Genomic DNA, 16,782 nt, shown 5'->3' with positions numbered 1-16,782 from the left:
AAGTCTTTGCTTTACAGTACACTTATCTGCCATTTATTAATTAAATGGACTCTTTTAAGAAAATAAATTGAGGCAGATAGCCCTGTGAGGCAGCATTAGTAGAACTGCTGGCATGCATACTGATGTCCACAGCATAGTATTGTTTATCTCTGGTGTAGGGTGTCCAGTGATGCTGAAAATGAGGGGAAAAAGTTAGGCCTTTCTGTGAGCCATATGAGAAGAATAAATTGAGAAGACTGGCATACCAGCCTTCCTCACAATAACAGATTTTCAGATGACTAGATTTCAGTGACAGGTAGTTCTTGATTCCCAGCCATTTGCAGATTACAGTGGCACTGAGTATAACAATTGTGGCATAAACGTCTCCGGAACCACCTTGTTCTGACTGAGGTAGGAGAGGGGAGCTATGGCTCCTTTATGACTTGTGGACTTCAACTCCCAGAATTCCTGAGCCAACCAGTCTAAAGGAGCCATAGCTCTCCATTCCTATCATTGTATTTAACATTGCATTTGTTAAATAAGGTTGTAACATTCCCGTGGTTCGTCCATGAGGCCAATGTGGAGAAAAGACAGGACACGATCTTTCTCGGGATGGAGCGACCCAGATTGGGGGTCTGAGAGCCCCTTTTATTGAGATAGGACAAAGGCAGGAGGAGCAATAGCATGTGGTTAAAAACAGCCTGTAAAAGTACAATTTCTAATCTACTGCTCAGGGAAGTTCTGTCTATATATGGTCAAATCCTGGACGTCATTGATAGGGCACATCTCAGAATGTTATGTTATGCACTATCAGGATGTTATGGAATTTTAGGAGTTTGTTTTCTCCTGTGTGGTTCAGCGTGGCTCCGCGTGCCCGGGATGAACTGGGCCATGGGTGACCGCTACGCCTACACAAGGAACTATATTACAACATAAGGTGACAGCAAGCTTATAAAAAGGTTTAGCTCATTTCTGAAGGAGCTACCGCTAGTCAAAGTAGATGCAGTATTTGGCTAAACCAGTGTTTTTCAACCACTGTGCCGCGGCACACTAGTGTGCCGTGACATAGTGTAAGGTGTGCCGTGGGAAAAACACCCGCCGGGTGTTTTTGCCTCGGGATATCTCTGTGTCCTGAAAGTTGCTTTCGGGACACAGAGATGCCTCTATTAAGTCCCTGCGGCCCCGCGTTTACTTTAAAAACGCGGGGACCGCCGGGAGGTAGCGCACGCAGGGACGTCACTTTATATATAGTCAATATAGGCACAGAGTTAATTTTTTTTAACATTTTCTAATGGTGGTGTGCCTCGTGATTTTTTTCATGAAAAAAGTGTGCCTTTGCACAAAAAAGGTTGAAAAACACTGGGCTAAATAATCATTTTTCTGGTACAATATAGCTATGATGGCGAACCTATGGCACGCAGAGCCATATCTCCTGGCAGTGGAGCCATCGCCAGTTGCTCTTCCGGGTTCGGGCACAGTAGCCAGCTGGTCTTCATGCGCATTGGCGTGCCAGAAAGCAAAAGAGAAGCCGCCCGGTGCGTATGCGCACACCAGGAAAATGATCTTTTTGTTTCCAGTGTGCACATGCGCGGCGGCCATTTGGTGATCTGGTTCCTGACGCGCATGCCCACGCAAAAACCAGCAACAGGAGGAGTAACAACCACGCCAAAAGACACGGAGAGTGGCTCCTGGCCATTGCTTTTTAGCGGAGCAGAGCTGTGGTCGAGTCTTCCCTCCCCCCGCCCACCCGAGTAGGCTTCTTGCATGGCCCCAGCCCTCCAGCCCGTGGCTCATCTGCGGTCCGAAGTGCCTGGCGGCTTGGGTGCCCCAGAAAAGCAGCGGCAGCCACAAGAGGAAGGGCAGGAGCGACCGGCCAACCCCTACAGCCACTCCCATACCATCCAGAAACAGCACTGTGATAACTGCTAGGGGCGAGGGGGCGGCGGCAAAGACAGGCAAGGGCTTCCTTCCTTCCCCATCTGAGCGGGCTACTTGCACGGCTCCAGCCTGCGGCATTGATGTGGATCCGTGATCTGGAGTGCCTGGCTGGCTCAGGGGCCCCAGAAGAGCTGTCCAGCCCCCATGCAGGCCACCACAGGGGGAAGGACAGGAGCGACCGGACAGCTACCGCAGCTGTCATACCTAAAAGACCTGGGACTCTTCTGTTTCTAGGCCAGTCTTTTACCCCTGCCCCAGCTATATTGTTAGCACCAGAAACGGCTGTCACATTTCTAAATCATTTTGTACTTTAATTTTTCTGAACGCCTTTGCTATATTGGGAAAAGTAAAGCTACCTATGAACTCATTGTAAATGGTAGTGTAAGGTTTAAGGGTGGTTGTTAACAAAATTAATTTTCCACTCCTTGTAACAATATCTTTGCTCCTTGAAGTATAAAAGTATATGATCCTGTTACTATCAATAAGAGAAAGTGTAAGATCCATAAGAATCCTATATCCCATTACCTGCATGATTTGCTACAATTCTACTAAATAGGAGGCAATGCAATAGGGAGATAACAAATGGAATATACTTAGAATATGTGTGTGTGTGTGTGTGTGTGTGTGTGTGTGTGTTTGTGCTGATAAAAAGATGATGGAAGCAGTTGGCTTCCTCCCATAATTGGGGGCTTACCAGGGGTTGTGACACTAAATATATATATATTTAAAGTCACAACCCCTGGTATGCTCAAATATGGGAGGAAGATCACTACTTCCATTCTCTGTCCTTCGGCTCGTCACAAGAGACCATCCAGACAGAAACCCAATATTTTTTACTGTTGCCTTTTTGTTATTTATTTATCAGCACAAATATAACGTACGTACGTACACACGTACACACACACACACACACACACACACACACACACATTTATTATTTATATATATATGAATGAATATATATATAAGGAGAAATAATGTTAAAGTCTTTCCTATCTAATTTCTGAGATATGAATTTGGGAAGAAATTAAAGCTCATTGCTATCCAGACAAGTCTTCTGATTTTGCTTTTGTATATTTTTAACATGAACATTAGTGGAAGTTTCATGTATGAGGATTGCGTTCTTACACTGACTGACTAATACTGTGGATAAAGCAGAAAATATTCAACAGATTGTGGATTATAGAGACATGCTCACAAAATTACAAAATTCCTTATAATATGCTTGTTAGCTTATGATTAAAAGACTCTTTTTGATTAACAACATTTTCTCCTTGCTTTCAAAAGAGAAGGCTCTCTTTGGTAGTTAGATATTTCATTTAGTGTTACTCATTTTTTTTTCCTTCATAAAATCTGTTGGAATGAGCAAAAATAAATATTCCTTTGCTTGTTTCCCTACTCCTATAGGATAGTAGTCTTTTTTTTTTAAGTTCAGGACATTAATAATTCATGAGTCATGCTGGATAAAACTGAACAATGGGATGAGAGGCTTAATTATTTTCTCTTGTGATACTGATGTGATCTTATCTGACTTCCATTTCTTTCTTTATATTCTAGCATATTCCTCTGTTGAGCATTTACTGTTCCCCTGATCAGATTTTAACCTTTAAAAATGTCTTTAGTAAATTGTAAAAGGGCAGTTGACTCTGTGTACCATTCTATACATAATAATTAATTTCTGTACCTCCAGTTAAATACTAGGTTGAACTGAGGAAGTCAGTGAGTCTATATTTATCTTGTTTGAAACAGATTTTTCTAAAAATACTTTCAGTAGCAAAATTAGTCTAAATTTAGTTTTGTCTCTTCCTCTTCCTCTTCTCTTCCCATTCCCTTCCATTCTCTTCCCTTCTTTCTCAAAAATTGAAAGTAATAAAATATATTTTAACTTTACGTCTTCCTATAATTACTGTAGCCTGTCAAGTTGTCTTTTCTCATCTTTCATCTGCTTTGTACAGATGTCTTCCTCTGATGCTGCTCAACCTCAAACATCTTCTCCTTCTCTGCAAGCTGCCTCTGAGCAAAGCAAAATGGAGGTATTCCCTCTTCTTGGTGTTCATGTTGTGTTTGGTGCAGATTTGTTCTACTTTCGTTCTGAATAGCTATAGTACAGGTTAATATATTGGTTTGTGGCTTACTTTGTGTGAATTCAGCTAGAGAGCCGAGGTGGCGCAGTGGTTAAGTGCAGCACTGCAGGCTACTTCAGCTGACTGCAGTTCTGCAGTTCGGCTGTTCAAATCTCACCGGCTCAGGGTTGACTCAGCCTTCCATCCTTCCGAGGTGGGTAAAATGAGGACCCGGATTGTTGTTGGGGGCAATATGCTGACTCTGTAAACCGCTTAGAGAGGGCTGAAAGCCCTATTAAGCGGTATATAAGTCTAACTGCTATTGCTACTGCTATTGTAGTTGTTCATTGTGGTTTCTATGACACATGGCTTAACGTAATGCAAATTCAGCCAATATGGAATTATTTTCTGATATATTTGATATATGATGTATATTTGTAATTTGTCGTAGGCAGGACTAAAAAGTATTTTAAACCAAACATTTTGTAAATCTATCCAAAAAGAATTTCTTCATGGACTTCTACAGGTCAGCTTGAACTGTTTCATAATAGCGTACAAGTTTGTCCTGGATTTGTAACTTAAATTGTGTGTTAGAGTTCCTCAAAATAAATATTGTTATGGAGATAATGGATTCCAAGCAGAATTGGCGAGTTACTGGCATAGTTTTGAAAATGAATTATTAATTAGTAGAATGCATTCCTCATTTTCAGTCGTCTGTGTGCTCATTTCGTAATCCTCCATCCTGAAACGTGTTTTCTTTCCTTTGAAATAAGATCCTCTAATTCCAGTAACCCCTATTTCCAAGTGATTTGATTTGGGATTTTCTAGGCTGTCTTTTTGTAAATATCCACGTAATAAAATTGCCAATTCCACACGACTTCCAAAAGGAGAGCCAGCTGCAATATCTTGACTACCTCTTTATTGCTTTGCTAGTCTTGAACATGGTTTAAATTACATCCACTGGGATTTGCATATAGAGCTTGAATTGGAAGTGCAGATTTTAGTTATTTGTTTGCTTGTTTAGAGTATTTGAATGGCCACTCACTTCTTTAAGGCTGGAAGGGAGGGGGAGAGACCTACAAAAACCGTCAAAATGACTGAAGACTAATAATCCCTTGTCAGACTAACCACACAATCAGATGCAAATGTATTGCTGCGTAGTCATTTTCTGAATCACGCTTGTGCTTTTTAAGACATTCAACACAATTTTTAAAAAATATAACACAAAATAATAGTATAGTAAAATAAGGGCAAAAATAAAAAAAAATCTCTAACAGGATAGTTATTATTAAAATGGCTAGAATTGGTGAGGTGCCCCAAAAAGGATTCTATTTTATATACTATCCAACGTGTCCTTTTTACATCATGAGACATAAATGAATCTCTGCTGAAAATGTAGATTCTGAGCTTACTCCTAAAGCAGGGGTGTCAAACTCACAACGACATGTTGTCACGTGACGTATCACAACTTTTTCCCTCTTCACTAAACTGGGGGGGTGGGAGTGGCCAGAATGTGATGCATTCAGCTTGCGGGCTGTGTGTTTGACACCCCTGTCTTAAAGAGGAAGCCTTGCAATGCAGTAGTAGAATTATGTGTTCATTGATATAGACGCTTTTGTTGATCAATATTAATATTATCAAGTGTATTGGAAACAAATTGGAAGCCAGGACAGTTGGTTCAAAAACAGTGATATGGGGGATCACATCAGGTAAGTATGTGGATGAAGTTTTTGAACACTTTAAAGTGACATCCTGTATAGAATATATTATTATAATAAATATGATATGTATCTCAATCACCAAATCACAGGTAGTATGTATTATCAGCATTACCATGAGACCTAGTCTCTGTGCTCTAGGTATTTTTCTGGTAATATCTTATAGAAGATATAAGAATGTGATTTTTAGAAGTTTTCTGGTGCAATGACATCAGGACTGAGCAGTAATTCCCATCTCTCATCATTTTCAGCTAAATAAACCATTAAACCATGATATCAATTACATATTAGCCAAACATCTCAGAATAAGATGATCTGTAAGCCTGCAAAAACCAAAAGCAGTGGAAAAAATGACTATGATGAAACTATGGAGAAAGCTGATGGAAAATAGAAAACAGCCATACATTTTCAATTTTCTTGTCTTTCTGCTGTATATTAAGGGGAATATAATATTAATAGATTTGAAGCGCCTGCAGATATAGTATATAGTCAGGTCAGCCTTGTAATATAATTCTTAAGATATTGTATACATACATAATACATATACAGACCCATATATGAATAATATATGAAGCCATTGCAGTTCTGATAGAAATAAATGTGTTTCTGAAATAGAAGTTTAAATTAACTTTTAGAAGTTAATATAACTGTTAGTTTAAATATTTATAATATAATATTACAATATAATGTTTAATGGAACATCTTTCCACAGAAGGAAAAAGATAAGAAGAAAGAAGAGAGAAAAAGGGACAAAGAACCAGAAAAACCTTTGAAAAACTTAGGAATTGAAAAAGTAAGATTGGTTTAGTTGTATATTTTCAGATTATATCATTATTCATAATTAATGGTACATAGTGCTGCAAATTCATTGCAGGTTTTTTTATTTATTTATTTAATTCTTTGACTATTACAAGTCTTGGTCTTTTGGCTAAAATCAATTTTATAGTTTTAGTTAAGATCACTTGACTTAACTAGTTTCAGAAGCATTACATCTTAATATTTTGTGCAATTGTGCTTTAAAATATGAATTGTCTTAACCAGTGTTTCTCAACCTTGGCGACTTTAAGTCCTGTGGACTTCAACTCCCAGAATCCCCCAGCCAGCAGAGCTGGCTGGGGAATTCTGGGAGTTGAAGTCCACAGGACTTAAAGTCGCCAAGGTTGAAAAACACTGGTCTTAACATCTAAAAATGAAACTTCCAGAAAATGCCTGGGCTATAGACTACATTGGGGAAAAAAATTTGAAAAATGGAAGCAAGTGATATGGACTTGTGTATAGTCATCAGGCATTGAGATTAGCTGGAGGGAGACTTTATTTTTTTTCCTAATAGCATGAATTGCATGGACATGGCAGCTGGAAATGTTAACAATGTAAAAAGTTTGTGGCAGTTCCTCTAAAAAATGAATTCACAAGGAAAATAATAACTTTTTCATTATTTCAGTCTGAGTATGTTGTTAGTAGTTGTCTTCTTGCAGTTTTCTTTCTGTACTCATAATAGCTGATAATTTATCTGATAGTTTGTCTCTCTTTCACACACATATATGCACATACGTCACATAATCGTGATTTAGCAACTAGCTTGCACTCAAAACATTTGCAGCATTCAATGGTCACATTATTGCTTTATTTGTGTTCTTCCCTGTCGGTTTCCCACAAGTCAGGAAACTGGCAGAGAATTTTGCAAGTTGCTCTTGGAAGTTACTTGAGTTTGTACCAATACTCTATGCATTCTGTTTCTGAGGCATATACTTCCATCTTTTCTGCAGCTTCATCTCCTAGACCTGTGATGGCGAACCTATGGCATGCATGCTTGAAATGACACATAGAGCCTTCTCTCTGGGCATGCCAGCCATTACCCGTAGCTCTTCTAGGTCTTTGCGTGGACGGGAGTGGTGGAAACCGGAAGAGCAGCTACCAGCTCCCTGGCATGCGTGTGCATACTGGGAAGCTGAGCTTCTGGTTTTCGGCATGCACATGCGTGCCAACCAGCTGGTCTTCATGCACGCATGTGTGCCAGAAACCGGAAGACCAGGTGACCAGTATGCACATGTGCGCCGGGGAGCTTCTCTTCCGGTTTCCAGCACTCCCCCATGTGGGTGCTCCATGCGGGTGCTCCCGTTTCGGCACTTGATGCTGAAAACACTGTCCTAGAGCTTCTTAGCAAATCAAGGGGTTCTTTGGGATCTGAGTTCAGGCATACGTTGCAAGGGTGCAGTCTTATCCCTTATGCTAGCACTAACCAGCGTGGAAGAGCAGTCCATCCTACTTCCAGGTGCTTGTTAAAATCTGAGCAAATCTGTATGGTGTCTAGAGCATACTATCTTAAACTAATTAGTCATCTTGAAGGAGCCAGTCCTAGTAACGAAGCTCAGGCTAGTTCATTGGAATAAAACCACCCTGTCAAATTGGTGGCCCGTGGACCAAATACATCACATGCAGACCACACCCGCTCCAGCACCGTGAAGGCAAAAAACATTGCGATACATCACAATCCGGCCCATGACGCAATTGAGTTTTACACCCGAGGCATAAAGTGTAAAACCAAAAGATGCATGCTTGCATTGCAATGCTGTTGCTACCATCTTATCTGTTTTCCTCCACCTGTTGCCCCAGATGATCTTGCAGTCTGCCCAGTTACACTTCATGCCACGATACTATCCTCCTTACCTTTAGTTATTCTCCGTTGTTCTTTTTATTATTTCTTCGCCTCCCTTGTTACCTTCTCTTTTCTATATCCCATTCTTTTCCCTGTATTCTCTTTCATTATCTCCATTTTCCACATTTATAATTATCCATCAGTGGTGGGTTTCAAAAAACTTTCGAACCTACTCTGTGGGTGTGGCCTCCTTTGTGGGAGTGGCTTGCTGGCCATGTGACCTGGTGGGAGTGGCTTGCCGGCCATGTGTTTTCTTTCTCTCTCTCTCTCTCTCTCTCTCTCTTTCCTTCCTTTTGTCTCTCTGTCCCTTTTTCCTTTTTTTCTTTCATCTCTCACTTTTTCTTTCTTTTTTCTTTATTTCTTCCTTTCTTTCTCTTTCTCTCTCTGTGTGAATCTGTGTGTGTGTGTGTGTGTGTATCCATGCAATTTCCTTTCACGGAGGACTGCTTGGCCTCTTGTCTCAAACCAATCCTTCCTCAACATACCTGGACTTCTTTTTATTTCTAACCATGAAGGTTGATAAATAGTCTATAGCTGTGGGGCCGGCGGGAGCCACAGACATTATTATTGATATTCTAGGTCTTTTGCTTGTGCTTGGTACAAGTAGCATGCCTCTCCTGATGTTCACTTCTTTCATACTGCTGCTGTGCCTGATAATTACAATAGTTGAAAAAAAATCACAACTCTGATTATTATTGTTTCAATTCAACTGATACTAAGAACACATTTAGCGAAGGCAGCTGCTGCATTTGCTGCTCCCCATTTTGTTATTTTTGCTTGTATTAGTTTGCATGATTTTGAAAAGTGGCAATTTTCAGAGTTCAGGACATGCTTTTTGCCTGGCTTAATTATTCATTGGCTGCCTCTGCTGAATAACATGCAGTAGCATTAAGTGCTCTTTTGTTACGCTCTTCCAGTGAGCATTGGAAGGCTTATTTGATTCAACTACAGAAGCCCCGTGGAATTAAATTTTTGCTTCCTTTTATGATAGGAAAACCTATAGAGAGGTTTCCAGGCAGATTCATTCGATGCAAACTGAGCTTTGTCTGTACAGTCTGTTTACATTTAGAATGCACTGTATATTTTATATTTTCACTATGTAATGCTGTCTTGGATCAACGAACACATTAGAAGCAGCTTTAAATATCTGCTGTAGTAACAAGGAAATGCTAAGCCGAGAAGAGATGGCACGTACTTTGAAAATGATCCTGGAATATGCCTTAGTCGAGGAGCATGACATTTAGCCACGCTATACTTCTGCAAATACTGGTTTTAAGAATTGTTTTTCTATTTCTTGCTGTTTTAAAACCCACATGTGAAAAATCCATTTGGATGAACTTCTGTTAATGTGACGTTCAATGCTTTACTCAGGAAGAGTTGCATCCTAATAAATTTAAACTCCACCTTCAACCTATATATGAATAATATCTCTCATTACCGGTATATATTACGTTACAGCACGCCAAATAATTGCTTATGATCCTTGCAGAAAATGTTCAGTCTGAAATATTGCTTATCCTTATTTCTCCCATTCACTTTTGGGAAACCTTCCCCCTAGAACTGTAAGCCATTTCAAGTATTATCTGTTTCTTTCATTTCTGCATGAGATGTTAAGATTAGAGCCTAATGGAAGTGGACAGAAGTCTAAAACTATAAGATCTGAAACACCACGACCAGTTTAGCCTATTTTGCTGCGATTAGTCAAAGCAGTGTGATTTATTGTATCAAATTAAAACTGAATATTTGATTTTGCAGGCATGCTTGGGAAGTGGCTATCATCCTTTAAAGTGCTTTTGAACAGTCACGGGATTTGGTTTTAGTTATTGTGAAATAGGAATTATTCAAACGTGTATCTGTAACTACTTTATTTTTCGGAGTATAAGACACATCTGAGTATAAGACACACCAAGATTTCGAAGAGAAAAACAAGAAAAAAAATAGTTTTTGGGCTCCGCACATCCGTTTTTTGCTCTCTCCAGCCCCCAGGAGCACTCTGCAGGCCTCCAAAACCCTCTGTGCACCCCATTTGTGGCCTCCAAAACTCCCCAGGCATGTCATTTTTGCTCTCTCCAGTCTCCAGGAACACTCTGCAGGACTTCCAAACCCTCTGTGTGCCCTGTTTTTGCCAAAAAGGGATGCATGGGTCGAGGTTTGGGAGGCCAAAAATGGCCATTTTCGGTGTATAAGATGCACCAACATTTCCACCCTCTTTTTTTGGGGGGGGGGGGGAAGGGAGAGTGCATCTTGTACTCCGAAAAGTATGGTATTTGGGATCCTGTTATTTGGTAAGGTTTTTGTAGTTATTGGTAGAAAATTTCAAGTAAAAAGAATTAGCTATTTGTATGATTTTAATATTTTTTAAAACATTTGAACTGTTGAACTAAATCAAAAATGCAAAACTGGCACAACTAAGATCTTGCACAGTATTTTGTTTATATTGAATAGCTATTAATTCAAAAAATCTATACTGTTAAGAGTTTCTATTAATAAAATGGTTATTAATTTGAATGAAACATCTGCCTACTGAACTCCTGAAATTGCATCTATATAATTTCTGCCTACATGTTAAACTATTTACAACATTATACAAGGATTAAGTTACTGCAATATTATTTTTATATATTTAAGAACACCAGGCTCCATATTATATGCACTGATTTCCATGTAGAAAAATCTTTAATTATGTAATATCTGTTCACTGTCTTTAGGGAATAAGACGTCAATCAGATCCATTTGTATTACATTTAAATTCCCCCTCGAATTTAATTTCATAGATATCCATTGCAGCTCATTCTTATTTTAGAATGCCATTAAAATATGCTGTCAATTTTATAAAACATTTGATCCATTTTCTGTCCAAAAACGTGGCAGAGATGTGTTCAAAAATTTGCAAAAAGGATTTCTGCTTCATTTTTTTTATCCCCTGGCTGTAATGTCCAGCCTTCACAGTCCTTTATCATAAGAAAATCCAAGCTAATCTCCAATTTCCATTAGAAAATATTTAATTCTAAATTGTAATTCCAAATTCTTCACTCCCTTAATCCATTATTAACCTTCCAAAATCCATATATTAAGCATACTTTTGCTGCATGGTCTAAAAAAAGTCATATGTCTTTAAAACTTTGGAAGTCAAATTTGAATCATTGTCTTTTTAAATAAATGAAAACTTACCCGATGAATACAATAAAACCTTGTTGTCCAAAAAGTCTTTAATTTCTCCACTATACCCCTCCCTCCCCCCAAAATCCAAAAAATGATAAGGCTTTGTTAAGCTGGATGCCTATAGATGCTGCTTTGCGATATGAGCTTGACATAATCCCAACTTCTAGCCACGCCACTTATAAGACAACCATAGAAATGGCAGTTTCCATGATTTACCCATGAAGAACATTTGGATGTGAATGGTCTCAATCATGTGGATGATTCCAATGATATCTTCTTTGTTTCTGGAAGGATGTGTAATTTCTGAATTTTCTGAACCCCATAAATTTGATCAAGTGAGAGTCAAAAAGATTTAATGTTACTAAGGAAGGAAAAATGGAAGTGGTAGCAATATTGGCATTTGAAATAATCTTTGACCTTTTGGTCGAATCACTTCCTTGGTCCATGTATGATTGATTTATACTCTATTCCTCTGCAGGATCAGATCTGTTTTAATGGTTGGCCCAGATACCAGATGAAACTCTCTGATTTCTACATAACAGGGATTCCTAAAGGAACCATATGTTTAAGTGTTCATTTTACTCGCTCTACAATCCTACTAATATTTATTCATTCATTCATTCATTAATCACTCAATTGTTTTCTTTAGCATCTCAGAATCAGTAGCTTTAGTTTGGCAACTATATAGAAACTGGATAAATAAGAACCAGTACGTGGCTTGGAATGTTCACATATAAAGCTGGTTTTGATTATTTGGTGATAGAGCAAAAAGAACAGAATGGAAATAGTTTACACAGATCTAAATTAATAAGGGACTCACCAATGTGTGCATTAGAAGTTGCATAAGTAGTCAAATAATGAAATAAATTTTGTGTGAAAACTAGTACTCAGTGTTTCTTTACATTTACAGGGGGCAGTTTTTGAATGATTCCTGTGGATGCATACTAAAAAAATTGTTACTGCTTGGAAACATTCCACAAAAAAATTGATCCAGGATAAAATACGGAGATTGGTTTCTCCTTGCAGAAATGACTTGACATGGAGAGTATTTAATCAGATACATCAACTATAGGATCATGATTAAAGAAAATGATGGTTTAAAATTTGCAGGATAGTTAGGATACTGCAATAACTATGTGCTACTTTATCTACGGCACACATTATTTTATTCTACACATCAGTTTTGTAGTGCAATCTAGGATTTTAAAATATAATTTCAAGTGACATATGATAAAGTGCATTAATCTACTTTCTAATTAACCCTTAATTCCACTTACTAATTTTTCTCTAGTTTTGGGTTTTTCATACATGGCAGCTTTGAATCCCTGGAGGAAGAATGTTAATTTGTTATAAAACTTGCCATATACACAAACTCCCTTACAGACATCCAGGAGGGCTGGGACAGCAAAAAAAGTCAGGATGATAGTTACAGCTTGTACAGGAATGGCAGAGTTTAATTTGTGCTGCCATGACTATTGTCTGCTTTTTTGATCCCATCTGGGATGGACGCCTTGCATTTCAAATATATCTTAAATTTTTAAGTATATCCCTACAACAATATCACCAAAGAAAACATGCACCTGGAGCGAGATATTGTCTGACAATGCGGGCCCCATTCATGCTGGGAAAAGTAAATTCTTCAAATACTAATAAATGAAATGTTCAGTGTTGGTAACTCTTTGCAGAATTCATTTTATAGGAGCCTGTGATTTCATAGTTTTTCTTTCTAGTAGTCAATGAATTATTGATGTGCTAGATTTACAGTGCAACTGTAAGAAATTCAGTGTATTTGGCTTATGTTCCAAGTTTTTTATAAAAGAAATCTTTGCAGCAACTGTAACTTACCTATTGAGAACAGCTAGTAAATTGAATGGCTTAACTGAGTGGAGATTTTAATCATAGTCAACCTGTATGCTGACTATATATTGAGTAAGCCTGATTGGAAGAAGATGAGCATGTGTTTAAAATTCAGAGAAGAAATATCAAGAGTCTGCACTATGCACTATAGGTAGTCCTCGAATTACAACCACAATTGAGCCCAACATTTCTGTTGTTAAGTGAGTTTTGCCCCATTTTACAACCTTTCTTGCCACAGTTGTTCAGTGAATCGCTGCAGTTGGTAAGTTAGCAACCAGGTTATTAAGTTAAACTGGCTTCCCCATCGACTTTGCTCGTGAGAAGATCACAAAAAATGATTACATGACCTTGGGATACAACAACGTTCATAAATATGAACCAGTTGCCAAGCATCTGAATTTTGATCACACGACCATGGGGATGCTGTGAAAGGTCATAACTGTGAAAAATGGTCACATTTTTTCAGTGCCGTTGTAACTGAACAGTCACTCAACTAACTGTTGTAAGTCGAGGACTAATTGTACTCTTGATAGGCGAAAATGGAAATAATTGGTAAGCTCTAGAAATGAAAAAACAAAAATTAAACATAAAGAAGAGCAAACTAGTGACAACAGTGCGGCAAACAGTCCTAGAACAGCTGATATGGGTGGCTATTCTTGGATGGATGGATGGATGGATGGATGGATGGATGGATGGACAGATAGACAGAAAGAGAGACAGATGATAGATAGATAGATAGATAGATAGATAGATAGATAGATAGATAGATAGATAGAAATATAGTGTATGAGAGAGAGGGGGGAGGGAGAGGGAGGTCCTACATATGTACGTATCTGGTGGATAGCTTCTGCCTTTTATGATTATCAACAACAAAGAAAAAGTCAAGAATTATTCCATGGTGTACCAGTCAGATAGTTTTACCACTGACGCTTTATGGAAATCAAGTTGGAATTAAAAAAACAAACATGGTGTGCTGTGAAGACTATTAAAACTTTTGAACTTTAGTGCTTGAGAAGAATGTTGGCTACCCTGTTTCCCTGAAAATAAGACCTCCCCAAAATAAGCCCAGTTAGGCGTTTGAGTGCATGCGCTAAAATAAGACCTCCCCCCAAAATAAGCCCTCCCTGAAAATATTGCAACACAGCAGCAGCTGTGAGGTGACTACACTCACCGCCTCCTGCACCTCAAAAATAATAAGACCTCCCCGAAAATAAGGCCAAGCGCTTATTTTGGGGGGGAAAGAAAATAAGACCCTGTCTTATTTTCGGGGAAACACGGTAAGTAAACGAAAGGATCATAGAACAAATCCATTCAGAGTTCTCACTCAAGGCTCAAAGAGCCAAGTTCATATTGTTACAATTTAGACACATTATGCTAACTTACTAGCAGACCCAGCTCTCTTGAGAACTCTATATTGTTATAAAGATGGAAAGAAAATATGAGGAAAAGGGGGATCAGTGATGATGGGTACGTCCCCAGGAGACCTAAGGGGCCAAATCAGCCTGGTCATCCATCATGGTCACTAAGAGTTGATGGCACACATAATCAGTCAATCTTTTCCGCATTATTTGACATTCAAAAAGCTACATCTTAGTAAATTACTATATCCAAGTGATGGTGGTGGTGTGTTGCATCAAAGCAAATGTGAAAATAATCTTGAGAGTCTTTGTTTCAAAAGACACTTCAGATCGCCACAGCTTTTTAGTTGGCATTGAGTAATCAAGTTGTTGATTCCTACTCATGGTCAGATCAGCACCCTGTTTAGATTTGCAAATGCTGCCAAGAGTTTACTGTTTCAGAAAGCCTTCAAGGTCTTATAGAACGACATGTTACCACTTTGCAGTAGCTGATTCTCATTTTTATTGAGAGTGGTATTTCTTCCTGGCAGGACGGTATTATTGCTTCTTTTATATTATGCTATAATATGTGTTGTTACAATCTTTCCCCCCCCCCCCCTGTATTGAAATGTGTGCTGCTTACAATTGTCTGTGATTGAAACAGACGGTAAGAATGAATGACTAAACGAACAAGTATACTTTCTGTCTCCGCTCCCCCATTGGCCTTTTCCAGGGGATACTCAAAGGATTATTGTGAAGGTTGTTGAAGTAGTGTATGCGAATGTCACAGAGCAGTAGGAAATGAATTCCGTCATACTTTTTTTGCCAATTTGCCTTTTGTATGTGTTTCTATTACACACAATAATATCTGGCAGGACGGTATTATTGGTTCTTTTATATTATGCTATAATATGTGTTGTTACAATCTTTCCCCCCCCCTGTATTGAAATGTGTGCTGCTTAAATTTAAAGTAAGGCTCTTGTTTGTGGTATTTCACATGTGTATACGTGTTGTCACAATCTCTCTTCATTTTTAATAAAGCCTCAGAAGAAAGATGATCAGCAACTTGAGCTTAAAACAAGTCCCAAGAAAGTACCAGAATCAACTGTGGATCTTCTGGGGCTTGGTAAGTATTATCTATAATTTTGAATAGGATAAATGGAAGCTATCTGTATATTTGAATTCACAAAAATGTATGCAGTGCTGCCTACTTAAAAGTAATGAGTTCCTTTTGGAAGAGAAATTATCACAAAATTCTGATGAGAGAATGCAATATTCACAGATAAAATGCAATATTCACAGAGCTATGTGAATGTTGCATATATATTTTTTTGGTTCAATGCCCCATCCTAAGGAATCGACATTAATCCTGTGTGGATTTGAATTTGATTTCTCGGGACACAAATCTTCAGCTTGATTGTCGTACTGACTTAAAGGAGTTTTTTTCCCCCCCAAATTGGGCCAGCTATCCTGAAAAACCATAAAAGCCAGAGAAGGAATAGATTATTCCATCCTTTCTCCTGCTTAATTCAGCTTTTACATTTTATTCTGGACACACACACCCTTTTCAGGAATATTCCTGTGCATTGAGGTTAGCAATAGCACTTAGATTTATATACTGCTTCGTAGTGCATTACAGCACTCTCTAAGTTGTTTACAGTGTCAGCATATTGCCTCTAACAATCTGGGTCTCATTTTACCAACCTCGGAAGGATGGAAGACTGAGTCAGCCTTGAGCCGGTGAGGATCAAACTGTTGGCATGAGCTAAATTAGCCTGCAATACTGCATTCTAACCACTGCTCCACCACGGCTTCAAGGAACATAGGAATCGAGCGTCTCATCATAGGAGGACAGAGTGATTCAGGCCTCTTGACCAACTTGTGGGACCAGTGTACATCCAGATTCTTGGCTTGGTTTCATCCCAAACATCTTGCCCACTTTTAATTATTTTAATTAAAATCATGGCTTCAGGTCTGAGTGTGAAATAGAGGTTATTTTGATTACTTTGGCAAATTCTTTTTTTTTTTGTCTCAGAGTGGATGATGCATTCCTGAATCATCTTTCAGAACTT

The 16,782-nt window shown here is 38.6% G+C and overlaps 1 protein-coding gene across 3 annotated transcripts in view; it reads left to right on the top strand.

Moving 5' to 3' along the window:
• The window catches only part of SMAP1 (small ArfGAP 1), a 77,543-nt gene that overhangs the window by 34,514 nt on the left and 26,247 nt on the right, over positions 1 to 16,782 (top strand). The window contains exons 5-7 of one of the 3 annotated variants that reach the window (XM_087718904.1): positions 3,873 to 3,950; positions 6,411 to 6,491; positions 15,752 to 15,836. In XM_087718904.1, coding sequence (XP_087575030.1) covers positions 3,873 to 3,950; positions 6,411 to 6,491; positions 15,752 to 15,836 — 244 coding nt within the window. The remainder of the gene's footprint in view (positions 1 to 3,872; positions 3,951 to 6,410; positions 6,492 to 15,751; positions 15,837 to 16,782) is intronic. The other 2 variants (XM_087718907.1, XM_087718906.1) reach the window with 2 other exon arrangements.

The sequence above is a fragment of the Thamnophis sirtalis genome, unplaced genomic scaffold (genome assembly GCF_051295495.1).
Source record: "Thamnophis sirtalis isolate CommonGarterSnake01/CBP01778 unplaced genomic scaffold, rThaSir2_p1.2 scaffold_6, whole genome shotgun sequence".
NCBI classification, from domain to species: domain Eukaryota; kingdom Metazoa; phylum Chordata; class Lepidosauria; order Squamata; family Natricidae; genus Thamnophis; species Thamnophis sirtalis.
The sequence above is the reverse complement of the archived record's forward strand: the minus strand, read 5'-3'. Positions and strand labels throughout refer to the sequence as shown.